Source organism: Moschus berezovskii, chromosome 26 (genome assembly GCF_049115385.1).
Source record: "Moschus berezovskii isolate FMDL1 chromosome 26, NW_MosBer_1.0, whole genome shotgun sequence".
Lineage (NCBI taxonomy): Eukaryota > Metazoa > Chordata > Mammalia > Artiodactyla > Moschidae > Moschus > Moschus berezovskii.
The window spans coordinates 11,684,408-11,703,457 of record NC_142485.1 but is presented as its reverse complement, the minus strand read 5'-3'; the positions used below and the strand labels follow the sequence as shown (position 1 = coordinate 11,703,457).

General features: G+C 49.9%; 1 protein-coding gene across 12 annotated transcripts in view; it reads right to left on the bottom strand.

Annotated features, from left to right (window-relative positions):
* FGFR1 (fibroblast growth factor receptor 1) overlaps positions 1 to 19,050 on the bottom strand; it is a 51,344-nt gene that overhangs the window by 19,740 nt on the left and 12,554 nt on the right. For 2 of the 12 annotated variants that reach the window (XM_088832645.1, XM_088832646.1), the window contains exon 1: positions 6,586 to 6,960. The exons of 9 other annotated variants lie outside the window; for them this stretch is intronic. In XM_088832645.1, the coding sequence (XP_088688771.1) occupies positions 6,586 to 6,622 (37 nt within the window). In that variant the 5' untranslated portion in view covers positions 6,623 to 6,960. Of the gene's footprint in view, positions 1 to 6,585; positions 6,961 to 7,259; positions 7,291 to 19,050 lie in introns of those variants that run through there. One more of the 12 variants, XM_088832637.1, reaches the window with a different exon arrangement.

Genomic DNA, 19,050 nt, shown 5'->3' with positions numbered 1-19,050 from the left:
GGCCTTTCTCTGACCAGGACCCATGGACCAGGGCTCTACATGTCGTTAGGCATCAGGGAGCAAGAAAGGAGCTGACACCTTTATTGGGCTGGCCATGACTGTTGAAGAAGAGAAAGCAGTTCATTGGGCAGCAACTTGAAAAGACATTCCAACACTTGATGAATTGGAGCGGGGAGGCTGCGGGGGAGACTGCAAACCCACACACTTGCTTTGTGTGTCCTGTTTCCTGAGAGATAAGGTGGGCAATGGAGGCTGGGACACTGGTTATCTGTATTCTGTGGGACCTGGCCTGAGGCTGAAAGCACTTGGCATGAGTTTCACTCCGACAGGCTCTGGGTGCAGGGTGCTTGGGGTGCCCCGGAGGAAAACGGTACATTCTACTTCCACGCCCACATCAGAGCCACTATGATCATCACTGGGAGCAAGAAGATTAGGGTTAGGGTTGGACTTGACTTGCACACCCTTAAAGGATCAAGGGTGCCCTGGCCATCTCTGTGGAAGACAGGAGGGAATGAAGGCTCCTGCTTAGCTGCCTGAATCTGGGGCTGAGGAGGACTCTGGTCTCGGGGCAGCTTCTAGGACAGTGCGGACAGCAGGTGGACCAGGGAAGGCCATGCTGGCTGGACCCAGGACCCGCTTAGTGGGAGGGACGGGGGGTTCAGACAGCAATCACCATTCCCATCTGCTTCTCTAATGGAACCTCTCCACCCTCCAAGGGGAACCAGGAACAGATCAGGGACCCAAACATTTTAGTAATTCTCAAGGAAGCAGCTAGAAAAACAGAGAGGTGAGAGGCGGTACTTCTCAAGTCTGCTGCTACTGCTGCTAAGTCACTTCAGTCGTGTCCGACTGTGTGACCCCATAGACGGAAGCCCACCAGGCTCCCCGTCCCTGGGATTCTCCAGGCAAGAACACTGGAGTGGGTTGCCATTTCCTTCTCCAATGTGTGAAAGTGAAAATTGAAAGTGAAGTCGCTCAGTCGTGTCCGAGCCTTAGTGACCCCACAGACGGCAGCCTACCAGGCTCCTCCATCCATGGGATTTTCTAGGCAAGAGTACTGGAGTGGCTTGCCATTGCCTTCTCCGTCTCAAGTCTAGGAATGTGATTAATGTTAGCGGGGCCCTATGGAGTCCCTCTCCCTCCCTCATTTCAGTTCAGTTCAGTCGCTCAGTCGTGTCCAACTCTCCGTGACCCCATGAATCACAGCACGTCAGGTCTCCCTGTCCATCACCAACTCCCGGACTTCACTCAAACTCATGTCCATCGAGTCGGTGATGCCATCCAGCCATCTCATTCTCTGTTGTCCCCTTCTCCTCCCACCCCCAACCTTTCCCAGCATCAGAGTCTTTTCCAGTGAGTCAACTCGTCGCATGAGGTGGCCAAAGTATTGCAGTTTCAGCTTTAGCATCAGTCCTTCCAATAAACACCCAGGATTGATCTCCTTTAGAATGGACTGGTTGGATCTCCTTGCAGTCCAAGGGACTCTCAAGAGTCTTCTCCAGCACCACAGTTCAAAAGCATCGATTCTTCGGCGATCAGCTTTCTTCACAGTCCAACTCTCACATCCATACATGACCACGGGAAAAACCATAGCCTTGACTAGACGACCTTTGTTGGCAAAGTAATGTCTCTGCTTTTTAATATACTATTAAGGCTGGTCATAACTTTCCTTCCAAGGAGTAAGCGTCTTTTAATTTCATGGCTGCAATCAGCATCTGCAGTGATTTTGGAGCCCCAAAAAATAAAGTCTGACACTGTTTCCACTGTTTTTCCATCTATTTCCCATGAAGTGATGGGACCAGATGCCATGATCTTTGCTTTCTGAATGTTGAGCTTCAAGCCAACCTTTTCACTCTCCTCTTTCACTTTCATCAAGAGGCTTTTTTTTTTTTTTTAAAAAAGAGGCTTTTTAGTTCCTCTTCACTTTCTGCCATAAGGGTAGTGTCATCTGCATATCTGAGGTTATTGATATTTCTCCCGGCAATCTTGATTCCAGCTTGTGCTTCTTCCAGCCCAGCGTTCCTCATGATGTACTCTGCATAGAAGTTAAATAAGCAAGGTGACAATATACAGCCTTGATGTACTCCTTTTCCTATTTGGAACCAGTCTGTTGTTCCACTTACAGTTCTGACTGTTGCTTCCTGACCTGCATATAGGTTTCTCAAGAGGCAGGTCAGGTGGTCTGGAATTCCCATCTCTTTCAGAATGTTCCACAGTTTATTGTGATCCACACAGTCAAAGGCTTTGGCATAGTCAATGAAGCAGAAATAGATATTTTTCTGGAACTCTCTTGCTTTCTCCATGATCCAGCGGATGTTGGCGATTTGATCTCTGGTGCCTCTGCCTTTTCTAAAACCTGCTTGAACATCTGGGAGTTCACGGTTCACATATTGCTGAAGCCTGGCTTGGAGAATTTTGAGCATGACTTTACTAGTGTGTGAGTGAGTGCAACTGTGCGGTAGTTTGAGCATTCTTTGGCATTGCCTTTCTTTGGGATTGGAATGAAGACTGACCTTTCTCTCTCCCTGCTGCTGCTGCTGCTAAGTCACTTCAGTCGTGTCCGACTCTGTGTGACCCCATAGACGGAAGCCCACCAGGCTCCCCGTCCCTTGGATTCTCCAGGCAAGAACACTGGAGTGGGTTGCCATTTCCTTCTCCAATGTGTGAAAGTGAAAATTGAAAGTGAAGTCGCTCAATCGTGTCCGACCCTTAGCGACCCCACGGACTGCAGCCTACCAGGCTCCTCCATCCATGGGATTTTCTAGGCAAGAGTACTGGAGTGGCTTGCCATTGCCTTCTCCGTCTCCCTCCCTACTTTCCTCTAAAACACCAGGGCTCTGTAATTGCCAACGAGCCAACAGGATATAGCAGTTGGTTCATGGCAGGACTGGCCAGAAATCTGCCGCTGTCATCTAGCAGGCAGCTCTGTCCTGGGTTCATCTGTTCAGATCCAAGTTCTTGATTCTAAACTCCGAGTCTTCTGCCAGCCCTGGGCATCATGTAGGATGGGCAGTGACCACGAGGAGGCTCAAATCCATATAAACGTGGTCATTAGAAGATGAGACCCCAGTTTCCCCCAAATCCAAGAAGACAGGGACGTTGTCCAGAATGGCTATCAGTGGGTTGCCTCTGTGAGCCCTTGTTGCTGTGCCAAGAGAGGTCATGGATTAAAATAAGGAGCGAAAGAGCTGGTCAGCCTTGGGCTAGCCAGGGTGATAAGATTTACACGATACCTGGTTGGTATGGAGTACTTTATCATACAACATGAGCTAACGGGAGAAGAATATGAGAGCCCAGGACAGGTGACCCAGCACAGGCTCCAAGGTTTCAGAACTTAAGTATTGGCAGTCAAGGCAGATGGCGATGGTTGCAGCACCGGGGAACATGATGGTAGAGCAAGGCAGTGAAACTTTGTGGGGAGCAGACAAAGATGGGGTGCTTACGAGCAAGGCTGTGCCTCGGAATGAAGGGGATGGGAGATGAGGCTAGGCCATATGGCCTGCCTGGAAGAAAAGAAGACACAGCAGAAAACAGTCCCTTCCACATGATTTCAACTTAAAGGTGGGCGGATAGAACAGAACCACTCAAGAAGTCCCAGGAAACACACTCCTCCGCAGTCACTGTGAATGCAGGCCTTTCATGCCACACGGACAAACATACCTGAAAATGTATTTAAAAATACTGCTTCACCAGTCTTGGTCCCATAAAAACCAATTTGGTCTGGAAGCTATCCATCCCGGAGCCCCACAACTTCGCATGAAGCCAGCGAGAACAGCACCATATTTGCACAGCATGTTACGACTGACCACGCGCCTCCCCATATATTATCTTGGGATCCTTAAACAACTCTGAAAACAGTAACGCCAATATTGGCCAATACTGGCAGCAGGCTTACTATCTACATCCCATATCCTGTGAATGCTTTTACCACAGAGCATCCCTGAATCCTCAGAGCAACCATGAAAAGTGAAGTGTCAGTCGCTCAGTCGTGTCCGACTCTGTGACCCCACGGACTGGAGCCCGCTAAGCTCCTCTGTCCGTGGGGATTCTCCAGGCAAGAATACTGGACTGGGTTGCCATGCCCTCCTTCAGGGTATCTTCCCGACCCAGCGATCGAAGCTGGGTCTCCTGCATTGCAGGCAGATTCTTTACCAACTGAGCCACCCGGGAAGCCCACAAGAGGTCGATACCACCGTTACCTCCATCCTGGGAATGCAGAAGCTGATGGCCTGCCAAGTACAAGTGCTTCACAACAACCCCGTGAAGTGAGGACCGTCACCCTCATTTGACAGAGGGGACATGGAGGCACGGGAGGTTCAGGATGTGTCCAAGACAGCCTACCTAGTCAGTAAGTGGCTGAGCAGGGATTTGCCCCCAGGTGGTCTGGCTCTCCGGAATCCACATACATCCAGAACCTTTGAAAGAGACCAGTGCAAAGGGTCTCTATTTGTACTGTCTTTGCAATCCTTGCCACCAGAAGGCGAAAGAAACGCTTTCTGGTCGGCCCCTGGGTCCCGCCTAAGGGCACCTGTGTCTCCTGCCTTCCTCCCATGGGACTCCGCAGCTGGCTGCTTTAGCCACCTCCTCCTCTTCTCATTCCTTCACCTCCACAACCACTACTTGATAACTCGGTGTTTTTTTACTTACCATGCACTTTCCTGGCCATGCTCATCTACCCTTTAGAGCTGAGCAGGTGCGACTGCACACATTTGGCGGACGAGGAAATTGGGAGGTGGGGGTGGGGCAGCCCTGTGACCATGGCGGACCCAGGGCTAACAGTAGCGCCCCATTTTGGCGCGGCACCTGATGCTTTGCAGGGCGTGCTTATTCACGTCTGTGCTCATTTGCATTTCTTTCAGTTAAACACGAGGCAGTGGAGGTCGAGAGACTTCTCCCAAAGTCATGAAACAGTCATGAGTCTTAACCACTGAACCACCAGGGAAGTCCCCCCAAGTCCCTCTTGAGTGCAGCTTATAGCTGAGCTGATGACCTCAGATGACCCCTGCCTGATTCACTGAAAATATCAAGAATGTCAGGCAAAAAGGCTGGCCACCCCTCCCCTGGGCCAGCTCCCCGCTCCTTCCCCATCACACATCCTGACTGTCCCAGCCCTGGCCCAGGCACTCTGCGTCCCGTCCCCTCATGCCCCTGGTTGCCTGGTTTGCGTGCCCTCCTCCAGGACCTGGGGCCTCACAAGTCCTGCCCCCCATCCCCAGCTCTCCTGTCCCCTCACCCTGCCAAGCCAATACCCTCACTGCCCTTTGTTTTCTCCTAAAATACCATTGTTTCCTGTCTCTCCATCACTTCCCCAGACATGAAAACTCATTCTCTGGAAATTTCTGCAGCTCTGTTGCTCAGCTCATTTGCAGTGTGACTTACAGATTTTCACACTTTATCGTGCCCTCATTCAAAATGCTCAGCTGAGGGCCAATCCATCAGTATGTCTCATCGACCCTGTGAGGTCAGTGTGGCGTCATCTCTGTGCCCGCTCTGGAGAGGAAGGGTGTAGGGCTTGAACAGCAAGCCCCCCAACAAATCCAGGTGTGAAGGCTCTCCACACTTGTCATCGCTTTTGGTCAGTCGCTCAGTCCTGTCTGACTCTTTGAGAGACCCCATGGACTGCAGCTCACCAGTCCTTCACTGTCTCCTGGAGTTTAATCAAATTCAGGTCCTCTGAGTTGGTGATGCCATCCAACCATCTCATCCTCTTTTGTCCCCTTCTCCTCCTGCCCTCAACCTTTCCCAGCATCAGGGTCTTTTCCAGTGAGTTGGCTCTTTGCATCAGGTGGCCAAAGGATTGGAGCTTCTTTATCCCTAGGAAATCCTTTGGATTCGGTGTTTCTGGGTTGCGAAAATTAGAAGAGAGGCCATGCTCTTTGGTAACGTGGGGAACTGGTGGTCCAGGAATGTTTACAGTCTTGGCACAAACTCCCCAGAGATAAATGAGGGGGCAATTTGTGGGTGGTGGAGGAACTCGGGGTGGCTTTGAAAGCAACTTAAAAGGAAGACAGAACAGCCCAGCGGGGCCCCGGGAGCCCTCTGTCGAGGTTTTTATTACATTATTTTGGCTTTGAAATGGAACTGAAAACTTACTTTAGTCTGGCAAGGCCAGGTCAGAGGGGGTTCTCATCAAAATCCTGGGGGACAACGGTCATCCTGCAAGGGTGGGGGGTCCAGGGAGGAAGCCCTCCAGATGCGTGATCCCCTGGACGTGCGGCGTCCCCAAGACGTGTGTGGGAGGGGACACTGGTCAATTAGTGGGGCCTGACACCCTGATCCAGCTGCATTCACCGGGCCCCTGACCCGGGGGGATTTGGAGTGTACGGTTTTTTTTTTTTTTTCCCCAAATAGAAAAAGGGAAAGAAGTAAGAAGGAGCATTTTGCATGCAAATGGGCCGCTGCCAGAAGAGCCCATTAAAATGTAAAAACTCCACATTCAGCCTGACAAAACGGTGCAAACTGCTGCGTGGGCCAGAGGGGCAGCAATACAGCTCCCGACAAAGGGGCCTGGCCACAATGGGAGCTGAATGGCCTCAGTCAGCGGGTCCCTTCTCGCGTTGCCATGGGGACCCCACCCGGGCTTACCAGTGGTATTTCCTGAGGAGAAAGGCGGTGCACACATGCCCAGGCGGCCCGGCTAATCCTGACAGGAAGCCTTCGCCATTCAGCAGCCCAGGGGCTTGTGGCCGGGAGTTGTGTTTTGTTTTTATTAAAAAAAAAAAAAAAAAGATCTCAGGGCTTTTGTGTCGTCCCATCTCGTCACTGTAATTTAGCGCCGAGAGCCGCCTGTGCCGGCCGAAGCCACAGCCAGGACTCAGCACCCACTCCCAGACCCCCCAAAACCAGCTCCCCGGTTAAGCTGCGGGGTAGGCAGGCGAATCCCTGTATTTTGTGCAGACCTTCCCCAAAGATGCAGCGATGGGTAACCCAGCATCAGAGTTGAGTCTGGAGTTCTAGCTGATGCACTTTCTTCTCTGCAAGTGACTGGGTTCCCCACCTTCCCTCCCACCCCCATACCTCCCACCACGAGCAAGAGGAGGACACTTCCAGGCTGGGGAGCGGGCTGTAATTACGTGATTAACAAAGGAATGTGCCCAGGAGTAGTTTGTAGGAGAAATCTCCCCTCTTCCTCTTGCCCCAGTGTTTACAGAAGCACTCCGGGCAGAAATGCTTCCTCCAGAGGATGCCCAGTACCCTTGGCTGCTCTTCCACCTGCCTTACCAGGAAGAAAGAGCTGTCCTGGGCCTGGGCAAGCTCACCTAAGTCGTGTGGGAAGAAGCGTCAGGAGCAAAGGTCGGTCTGCAGCTACTGGGAAGGAAGGTCTCTCAGCTCCCGGTTCCTAGAAGTTTGTCACCGGCTCACACTTGGCACCAGAGGAATCAGCCTTGGCAGATTCAGGGAAGAAAGCCAACAACACAGCTGGCGGTGGAGACAGAAACTCCTGTGTGACAACTGCCCCCCTTGGACACAGTTTAGGGTAAATTAACATTTCCTGAGCAAACTTGTATGTGGAAGGAGCCGGCCTCCATGAAGATAACAAAATGAAGGGGGCTGGCCCAGGCCTGTGGGTTTGCAGAGTTCATGCTCTTGCCTCTAAACCGTCCCCTGCAAAATCTTTTGAATCTGGCATTTTGATGGGGCAGTGCAGCAGACCAGAGTTCGATCCCTGGGTCGGGAAGATCCCTGGAGAAGGGAACGGCAACCCACTCCAGTACTCTTGCCTGGAAAATCCCATGGACGGAGAAGCCTGGTGGGCTACAGTCCATGGGGTTGCAAAGAGTCAGACATGACTGAGCAACTTGACTCAGTCACTCACTCACTTGAGCAATTAACACAACACATGCTAGATCAGTTGTTAAATCAATTGTTTGGGTAGCATTAAGACTGCCTCACCATGGCCCTGGAAGCTTCTAGAGCCATGTTTGGTGGGTCCCATCTTGGGAAAAGAAGCTGGAGAGCCTTGCTCATTCATGGAAAACATCCCCTAAAGAACCACATGCCCAAGGAAGGGGACTTGTGTAGGGATCGGGACACTCGGGTGGGGAACTTCTCCTGCCCTTATTAAATACAATCACGTCCTAAACTCAAAAGCCAAAGTACCAACCGTGACAACACAGAACACCTTCCCCCCAAGCGGTCAGGGAAAGCTGGACTAGCTGAAGAGGGGTGTATGTGTGTGTGTGTGTGTGTGTGAGTGAGTGTGCAGGGGTCCCGCTGCTCCGAGGAGAGCTCAGACCCTCCCACCACTGGCCCGGAGCCCAGGCCTCCCCAGCCATGTGTCTGCAGCTGTGACCTGTCAGGCACTTCCTGGTCTGGGTTCTGTAATGGAAAGATCATTAAGAGCAGGGGAGGGACGACGGCAAAGAGGTAACCGGGCAGCTCCCACTCCCCCAGGCTCTGACCTTAGAAGTCCCGTCAGGTTCCAGGAAGAAAAGAATGTAGGCGCCTCCCCCACCCCGCCCCCTCCGAGGGCCTCCCCTCCCCGCTCCTCTGGTTTGGGGAAGGAAACCCCAGCAGCTGGCTAGGAAAACACTGCGGCTTCCTAAACTTGCTGATGAGCTAGCTGAGGCCACAGCTGTTTCAGCATCTGCCTTTTTCCCTCCCCACCAGACCTCAATGGGTGCTTCGGAGCACACGCACCAGGGCTATCAGCGCCCTTGGGGTCAGCCACCTTAGGCGATGGTGGGCCTGGGTCATCGGATCCAGTGCAGGACGATGATCACTACAGTGGGGAAAGGGACTCTTCACAAAGTCACATTTTTTTTCCCCATGTCAAAGAAATGCCCCTTATTTTTTACATTGTGAAAATAAATGTTTAACAGACATCCTTTATTTATTGGCAGAACTGTGTGGGATCTTAGTTCCCCAACCAGGAATCAAACCTACAGCCTGCTGCAATGGGAACTTGGAGTCCTGGACTCTTAACCACTGGACCACCAGTGAAGTTTTAAAAGGCAATGGTGTAAAAGCTGGTTTAACAGGTGGAGTGTCAGCTGGGAAGGTGAAAAGTTCTGGAGCTGGATGGTGGTGATGGTTGTACAGCAATGTGAACGTATTTAATGCCACTGAACTGTACACATAAAAAAGGTGAATTTTATAGTAAGTATATTTTACCATAATAAACAGTATCAGTAGTGGACAAAGTTTGTTTTTTTTTTAAGACGTTCTTACATGGCAAAATAAGTTGTCAACCCACAATGTTGGGAGGTGGGCATTTGGCTCGTGAAAGACAAAAATCTGGGACTAATGGCCTCTCCACAGATTGGGAGGTAAGCGACGGCCCAGAGGGCCCATGGACATACCATGTATTCACTCTCTCTCCTTACACTCACCATGAAAGTCAAGCATTTCATCCTGTTTTCAGAAGCTCCAATACTTTGGCCGCCTGATGCAAAAAACTAACTCATTGGAGAAGACCCTGATTCTGGGAAAGATTGACGGCAGTAGGAGATGGGGGTGACAGAGATGAGGGTAGCAGTTGGACGGCATCACCGACTCGATGGACAGGAGTTTGAGCAAGCCCTGGGAGACAGTGAAGGACAGGGAAGCCTGGCGTGCGGCAGTCCATGGGGTCACAGTCGGACACGACTGAACAACAGCAAACCAGAACTGCTTTCAGAAACTGAAGGAGCATTGTCTGGGGAATTTTTCTCCCTGAGATGAAATGACTCTCAGACAGAGCAGGTAGAAGAACCAGGAACAAAGGCTGCCTGGAGGGTCAGTGTCCACACTGGGGACTCCTGTGCTCAGATGAGCTGGGGGATCTAGAACAATGAGCCTCTCAGGAGAGACCGCCTGCTGTGGGCAAGGTTCACATTCCGGGTGTCCTAAGAAATGAGAGCCCCCTTTGAAATCCTTGTCAAAACCACTTAGTCCCAAACTCAGCTTGAGCCCCAGGTGGTTGCAGAAAAAGTACCGGCATGGAAGTCGTTGGGACGACTGCGTGACCGAGGCCAAGTCACCCTCTCTAGGCCTTCGTGTCCTCAACTCTGAGATAGGAAGGCCGAATGGACGAGCTCTAATTACCCCCCACCGCCCGGCCCTGCAGCTCTAACCAACGTTCTAAGTTTCAACCCAGCCTTGGGAATTGAGTACCAATCACTGTGTCCCCTCGGCCCCTACCAGCACAGCACTCCCTCTTCAGTGAAGAAGACAAGAGTGCAAGTCACTTTTCCTTACAAGAGGGAAGGGGACTTCCCTAGTGGTCCAGTGGTTAAGACTCTGTGCTTCCACTTAAGGAACTAAGGTCCCACATGCTGAGTCACACGGCCAAAATAAGTCAGACACAAGGAGATAACATACAGCAAAGAGAATATAGTCAATATTAAAGAAAAGAAAAAGAAGAAGCATGTGACCAAAATGAAACCGGTAAGACACGAGAATGCAATGTACAGGACTTCCCCCCGGCTCAGCAGGTAAAGAATCTGCTTGCAATTCAGGGGACACAGGTTCAGTCCCTGGGTCGGGAAGATCCCCTGGAGAAGGAAATGGCAACCCACTCCAGTATTCCTGCCTGGAGAATTCCATGGACAGAGGAGCTGGGTGGGCTACAGTCCATGGGGTGGCAAAGAGTTGGTCACTGAGTAACTAAGCACCACAAGCACGTAATGTAAAGCATAGAAAATAGAGTCAATATTTAAAAAACAAGAAAAAGAAGAGCGGATTCCTTTTTGGCCACAGAGTTATAGCCACTAGTAGCTTCAGTACATGTATCTCTTCATCTTTTCCCTCTTGCCCGAGATGGTCCAGAAGAAATCTCAGAACCGAGGGTGCGGGTTAGCCCAGAGACCATGACTCAATAAGTTAGGAACCCAGGTATTCTAGAAGAATTCATCTTTTTTTTTTTTTTGATGCTCACTAGCCAGGCAAATTAATTTAAAAAATGGACTGGTAGTCAGCGGGTAGTGGTGAAAGACTAACATTATAAAATAAATGCCTCTTCCAAGTGTACCTTTCAGGCATTAAGAGAGGCTTGAGAGAGCAAATAACATGGACTAAAGTTTTGGATGCCGAAGCGAGAATTTCATTCAGTAGGTTAGTCAAGGAACCTGACTCTTTAAGGTTTAAAAGCTAATTCCTAAAACCGAAGGGAAACAAACCCTAATCCCCAAAGTAAACCCTGAAGCTGGATAATCAAGGGGCAGACATTTCCAAAAGCAAAAGGTCCGATGATGGGAGAGCTGATGACATTCCAACGGTGGTGATAACTGACTTCAAGCCCAAAGAAAAGCAGGAGGGCGTTCCTGGAAAAGGGTTTCCTTCCCTCCAGACAGGCTTTCAGACAACTCTCTACTCCTCGTCTTCCTCCCTCCGAAACCCCCCAGCATTCAGACTCAGCCCTCTTTACCCTCCTCACCTCCCAGTAGAGGTTAGAGTCATAGGCGCCTATATTAAACAGACCCAAGTCAACTCCAGATCCTCCATTTATTTTAGCTGTTTAACCTTGGGGAGTGTTCACTTGACCTCTCTGAGTAAGTTTCCTAAACATCTACCTTGTAGACTTTTTGAAGTGAGTGAGACTTAAGAGATATCAGAGATTCTCAAAGAGTGATCCCCAGACCAGCAGCATCCACATCTTTGGGGAACTTGTTAGAACCACGTGGCAGGGGCCCCGTTGCAGGCTCCAGAGCTTGAGAGGTGGACTGAAGCATGGGTTTTTAACAAGTCCACCAGGTGATGTCCCTGCAGGGAAAATCTGAGAACCACTGCATTAGGTGACATAAAGGGCTCAATATGGGGTAGCAGTAACTATTTCTCACCTATTTGCTATACCTTTTCATTGAAAAGGATTTCATTCCTATCTCTCCCATTTTTAAAACTGCAAATTGTTGGTATTTTCGTCTCTAGTTCCTTTTTAAAAAAAACTGGGAGTATGGATTTTTTTTAATGGGGGGAGGGCCCTAGATTTTGTTTTTCAGTATTAATTGATTTATTTGACTCTGCCAGGTCTTAGCTGCTGCACTCAAGATTTTTGATCTTCCTGGCAGCCTGTGGGATCTAGATCCTCGACTAAGGATCGAACCTAGGCCCCCTGCATTGAGGGGAGTTCGAAGTCTTAGCCACTGGACCACCAGGGAAGTCCTAGTGGAGTATAGCTGATTTACAATGTTGTGTTAGTTTCTGCTGTACAGAAAAGTGAATCCGTTATATACATACACATGCCGTGGTAGGGGTGTTAATTGCTCAGTTGTGTCCAACTCTTTGCGATCCTGTGGACTATAGCTGGCCAGGCTCCTCTGTCCATGGAATTCTCCAGGCAAGAATACTGCAGTGGGTAGCCATTCCCTTCTCTAGAGGATCTTCTGACCCAGGGATCGAACCCAGGTTTCCCACATTGCAGGTAGATCCTTTACTGTCTGGTCAGAAAGCCCACATACGCACACACACAGACACACACACACACACACACACACACTCTCTCTTTTTTAGATTCTTTTCCCATATAGGTCATTACAGAGTATTGAGTAGAGTTCCCTGTGCTTTACAGAAGGTTCTTCTAAGTTGCAAGTATCTTTTTTTAAAAAAGAAAATGGATGGTTACTTCCCTGTGCGTTCATGCAAGCATTCATGCATGCATTAATTTATTTATTCAAAAAGTATTAACTGCGTGCCTAATACATATCAGACACTAAGGTGCTGGAGTGAACAAAAAATAGAGCAAAACCTCTGCCTCCCTGATATATGTGTGCACACATGTCAGCGCCCACCAACAGTGGTCAGCTTGTCCTTTCACTTTAGGGAAGAAGCCTCTTCCTGTAGCTTCAGATGTCCTCATAGCCTAGGTGTTATGTCCTTATTTGAGGTTGTCTTCGGATGACTCTTCTTCAGTGAGTTACTTACTGTATTTTCCTACCTGGAGTCAGAGAGACACTGGCTGGGGCTGGGCCTGACCCATGGCGAGGCTAGGGCGGGGATGCCCTTTGTCCTGGGTGTCCCATGCAGAGGGGCTGCCAAGATTTGCAGGCTTTTCCCCCAAAGGTCATACAGACAGTTACTGACAGAACTGAAACAGGAGCTTCCCTGGTGGTGTAGTGGTTAAGAACACGCCTGCCAATGCAGGGGACATGGGTTCGATGCCTGGTCCAGGAAGGTCCTGCGTGCTAAGGAGCAACAAAGCCCGTGCGCCATAACTACAGAAGCCCTTGAGCTCCAGAGCCTGTGTCTGCACAAGACAAGCCACTGCAATGAGAAGCCCTTGCATCGCAACTAGAGAGTAGCCCCTGCTGACTGCAACTAGAGAAAGCCCGAGGGTAGCAGGAAGACCCAGTGCAGCCAAAAATAGATACATAAATAAAGTTAAAAAAAAATGAAGCACTTAACATGGATGTGTATTTCCTATGTTTGGACTAATGAAAAATATAACTCTTAAGAAAAGAAAGAACTGGAAGAAAATATTTACCAAATAACTTACAATAAATCTGTGTTCTATTCTTGGGGCACACTTCAGACAGAATACTACAAATTAATATATATGCTGACTCTCCTTTCAATTTAAGTATTTTGTGACTAGTCCAAGTGCATTATAATATATATATATATTTAAAAATATTACTTTGCTAAATATAAACACTAAGAAAAACAAAATTTCAAGACCCTACCACCTTGTGGATTTTTCTTTGCATTTCCTCATGTTTTAAATATAAAAATATATATGTTACTATATATATATATATATATATACACATACACACTGGTGGGGGCTTCCCACATAGTAAGGTGAAGGTGAAGTCGCTCAGTCGTGTCTGACTCTTTGCGACCCCACGGACTGTAGCCTACGAGGCTTTTCCATCCATGGAATTTTCCAGGCAAGAGTACTGAAGTGGGTTGCCATTTCCTTCTCCAGAGGATCTTCCCAACCCAGGGATCGAACCCAGGTCTCCCGCATTGTAGGCAGACACTTTACCGTCTGAACCACTAGGGAAGTCATACTGGTGGTTAAAAACCCTGCATACCAATGCAAGAGACAGAAGAAACATGGGTTCAATCCCTGAGTCAGGAAGATCCCCTGGAGGAGGGCATGGCAACCCACTCCAGTATTCTGGCCTGGAGAATCCCCATAGACAGAGGAGCCTGGCGGGCTACAGTCCATGGGGTTGCAAAAAGCCAGACATGACTGACGTGACTTTTGAGCACACACGCACACAAATACTGGTAGCCTCAAAAGGACACTAGTGCTCAGGCCTGCTGATCCTTCTAGTCATGTTTATTTTCATCTATCAGACATTGTTGGACCATTTTAGAAGCAATCCAGGTGGTTTACATGTCCAGACAGTACATTATATCCTAGAACAAGTGTGACCAACAACGAAAACTCAGGTGTGGACTCTGACGCTTTTAGAGACCTCTAATCCCACACCTTCGCCAAGTAGGAGGTCTCAGCTACACTGGGAAAGGCTGTTTTTGTTCTGTTGATTATTCTAGGCTAGGGAACCACTTTGACTGAGGCGGCTCACAGACTTATGAGCAATGCACAGCCTCACAGTCAAGAGCAAAGAATGTCCCACAAGAAACAGCACAAGGCAAGCATCTGCAGCCTTACTCTAATCACGCACATGTATGTATCACCCCAGAAAGGGAGGTGACGCCTACTTCCTATGAGACAAAAGGGACCGACCTAGTAACATTTAAATTATAACGCTGGTCTGCCTGAATTGTGGGGAGAAACCCAACTGGATAGAGAGACATAGGATAAGACACGGGAAAAGAATTTACTGGAGTCAGACCTACCTGAGCCTGAATCCACTTTCACGTCCCATCAGCTGTATGTGTGTCAGTAGCTCAGTAGTGTCTGACTCTTTGAGACTGTGGACTGTAGCCCCGCTAGGCTCTTCCGTCCATGGGGTTCTCCATGTAAGAATACTGGAGCGGGCTGCTATTCCCTTCTCTAGGCCCATCAACTAGATGACTTACTTTACTTAACTCCCTGAACCTCAGTTTCCTCATCTGATTATGGAAATAAAACCTATGGCCATGGGACTGGTGTAGAGGTAAAAATATGTAAAGGATGCAGAATGTGAAAATGTAACAAACAGTATTTATTAATTACAATTTTTAAAGATCATAACTGGTTTCACCTTTCTGGGGCAGTTTGGTACTGCTGCTGCTAAGTCGCTTCAGTCGTGTCCGACTCCGTGTGACCCCATAGATGGCAGCCCACCAGGCTCCCCCGTCCCTGGGATTCTCCAGGCAAGAACACTGGAGTGGGTTGCCATTTCCTTCTCCAATGCAGGAAAGTGAAAAGTGAAAGTGAAGTCGCTCAGTCGTGTCCGACTCTTAGCGACCCCATGGACTGCAGCCTACCAGGCTCCTCCATCCATGGGATTTTCCAGGCAAGAATACTGGAGTGGGGCGCCACTGCCTTCTCCGAATTTGCTACTATGTAATCACAACTTTTAGAATGTATTTAAAAGATTTTAGAATGTATCTAAAATCTTTGGATACATGGACAAATTTTATTTGTGAAAGTATGTTCACTTAAGTGCAAACTATTGAAAATAACTTAAATGCCCAATAGTGAGGACTGCATAAATAAATAAATCTTGTACATCTGTACTTCTCTGTAGTTACTCGAGCATGATGAAAACATCTCTGCAAGGCAATAAATACCTGTTTATGTTACAAACTAGTATATAATGTATAAATTACCTGTTTGAAAGGTCATGCTGTATAAATGTAGAATAAAACTAAAGAAATAGATTCATTGTTAACTGATTAATTTTGGATGGTGGGCACGTAAGTTTTTCTCTTTACAAGCCTATATTTTCTAAATTTTCTATAATGGAATGCTCGTTTTTTAAATTTTTTGATGTGGACCATTTTTTAAAGTCTTTTTTGAATCTGTTACAATATTGAGTCTGTTTTATGTCTTGGTGTTTTGGCTGCGTGGCATACGGGATCTTAGCTCCACGACCAGGGATCAAACACCCACCCCCTGCACTGGAAGGCAAAATCCTAACCACTGGACCACCAAGGAAGTCCCCCAAGTATCCCTGGTTTAAAAGAGCAATAAAAACATTCTTTCTGATTGCACAGAACTTTGCTCTGGTGGGGGAAACAGCCATATATTAAATAATGTAAGGCAGAGGAAAGTCAGTGCTAGATTGAACGCTACATAAAAAGAAGAGAAAAAAAAAAGTGATTTATTTGGAAACAGAGGAGGGCTTCAATCGGGAGATGGCCCTTAAGCTACACCTTAAGCTAAGAGTAGAAATGACAGAGTGAAAGCAGGAAGGGCTAGGGATGAACATTTCCAGCTAAGGGATCAGGATAAACAATGGTTATAATTGCATGTGCATGCTGTATTAAACAAGGAAGAGGGAAGACTTGTTTGGCCAGATGGATGGATGGATGGGAGAGAGGAAAAGAAGGAAGGTGGGTGGGTGGGAAGGGAGGAGGGATGGAGAGAACGCAAGGAAAAAGGAAGAAAACGCGATCAGTAAACAATGGCGAAGAGACTAGCCAGAGGCTAGTTTTTAACCCTGGAGAACACAGAGGGAGGAATAAAGGCTTAAGTTCAACTTTCCTTGTTGAACAAGTATGTGAAGCTTTAGCACTGATGGTTTTTAATCTCTTTCCCTGTCCAAACTCATGACCACTAATGTCCAGTCTTCACCGAACTCCTTGACCCTCTCACCCACTTGAGGCTCAAACGCCTACACATCAGGGCCCAGAAAACACAACCACATTCACGCCAACACTCACCTCCTTTTTTTACACAACCTGTCCCAGGAGGCTTGGCCATGACACAACACAGGGGCTCGGGAAGGAGTACTGAGTTTCCAGCTCCACCCAGGCAATGGTTCTCAGTGTGTGGAACTGACTGGATACAGCCCCATCCTGAGCTTTCCCGTTTGTAAAGAGAAAGCCTTTAAATGAAGGCAGGGGGCACCTTGTTTGGCAAAGCGGTCAATGAGGGTCAGTGTGAACCGAGAACAGGACAGGAGGGCTCAGGGCAGGAGCCACAACCAGCCTGCCCTGGGGGCATTGGGCCATTGTTTCCCTCCCCCCCAACTTGACCATCACCAGCTGTGAGTCGGAGCAAGCCCTCAAGTTCAGGAGCAGCCCAAGGTCCAGGCAGTTTCTTCTAAGAGGAAACAGTCTGGGACTTCCTTCTGGCCTTAAGAGCCCAGGTCGAGCAGTTGGTTTGCAGGTGAATCACTTCGGGGGCGCAGGTTGGGGAGAGGGTGGGCAGAGTGAAGGGAAGTGCGTGGAGGTGCCTTTTCTCCAGGACAAACAGGGAGGCCCAGGCAGCTGAATCCGGGAGATCGGCAGTGCCAGAAGCAGCTGGACTTTCCCGGTCAGCAGGGAAACAGCTGTCCCGCTGCCAGGCTTTCGGGAGGCAAGAGGCAAAGGTGGCGTCCACAGGGTGAGCTGGAGCCCCCAGAGGACCCTGAGGACCGAGGCCCTGCGAAAACAGGGCGCAGCTGCCGGTCAGGCTCTCTGACCCCGGACCTCGCCCTCCTAGAGCACGACTCCCCAGAACCCACTCTTCCCAAATCCGTCCATCACCGCCCCAGACACGAGCCATCACTCACGGGCTAGGCCCTGCTGGCCCACCTCCCCAGGGGCATCCCTGGCCCTCTCTCTCCCTCTGGTCCCTGCCCACCCTCCTTGAGTCCAGGGGGGCGGCGATCACAGAAGCCGGGGGGACGGCAGCTCAGCCTGTTTCTCAGAGTGGGCTCCCTCCCTTCCCCCACCCCAGGCCAGAGTTCTGGACAGCCATTTGTTCTTCCCTGAGAAATTCCTCCTCCCTGGCTTCAGGGGGGAGCTGGCCGGCAGAGCCGGAGTGGAAAATCAGTGAAGCTAATGGTGCAGCAATGCGGGAGGCAGAGCCAAGAGCACGGCCCTGGGGTGGCTCTGCCCGGTGTGGTCAGGCGGACATGTAAGCCCTCCCCGCCTCCCTCACAGCCTCTCCCGACCCCCACCCTCCACAAAGCCCCGCTCCGGAACACTTGCCCACACACCCTGCTCGGGGTACAAGAGCCACCCCTCCTGGGCGGGGGACAGAGCAGATCGTCTGGGGAAGCGGGGTAGCCCGGCGCCCCGCAGATTCCCAGGTCCTGAGATCCTCCAGCCTTGTTCGCCAGTGGCTCACCCCACATTGCCCTCTGCTCCACGGAATGCCACCCGCCTTCTGGCACTGGGGAGAAGAATCTTCCCTTCAATGCCCCCCACTCCATGTGAATCCGAAGAAAACAGGTTCTTTTTGCAAAACGATCTGATATGGGGGATGGGGTGAGGTAGCCACTGGACACACTGGCCCAGCGGACACCGGTCCTCTGGCTGTACCGATCAGCTGCAGTCACTGGGGCCACAGCCTGCAGGAGGACGGCAGTGAGATGCCCTCTGGTACCGATCTGCGGCTGCCCCTTGCAGCCAGGTTGAAATGCATACCGCTTTGGGCCCAGGAGAGCTGGGGGAGCTCCTGGGGAGTTGCCAGGGCCTGGGACTGGACTTGAAGCTGGGGTGATGCCTCCCGCACCATTCGCTGCCTCCCCCACGGGCCCAGGTTTCTGCAGCACACAAAGACAAAGCCTTGCTTTGTGGCGCCCGGCTTCCAGGGAGCTTGCAGCCAGAAATGGAAACGTGCGGCTTTTCCATTAAGGGTAACCTCTCCCCCTTCAACCGGCCACCAGACTCCTTCAAATCTGGGTAGGTGGGAGGAGCTGTAAAACCCCAGCCATTAAATCGTTTATTAGTTGCAGGTTTCTGAGCATGTAGGCAAGTATTTTGAGACTCATGCTGTACCCTCCACCATGGGGTCTGGGGGTTTTAGCCCAAGTTATTGCTTTGAAAAGGGGACAGGACCCTCACCCGCAACTACGTGACAAGTGGTCTTGCAAGCGGTTTTGGATTCGTCCACTTGCTTTTCTCCAAGTCTCATTCTAGAAGAGAGAAAAATACACAGAAACAAGCCTCTTCAAGCTCAAAGTGTCTTTCAAGCCAGTGCTTATCTTTTTAAAGGGGCATTCTTCCTCCTCGGCCCATGAGCCTGCTTCGGTCTCCCCCTACCACTCCCCCACAAAGCCTGGTCTGAAACCAGCTCAGACT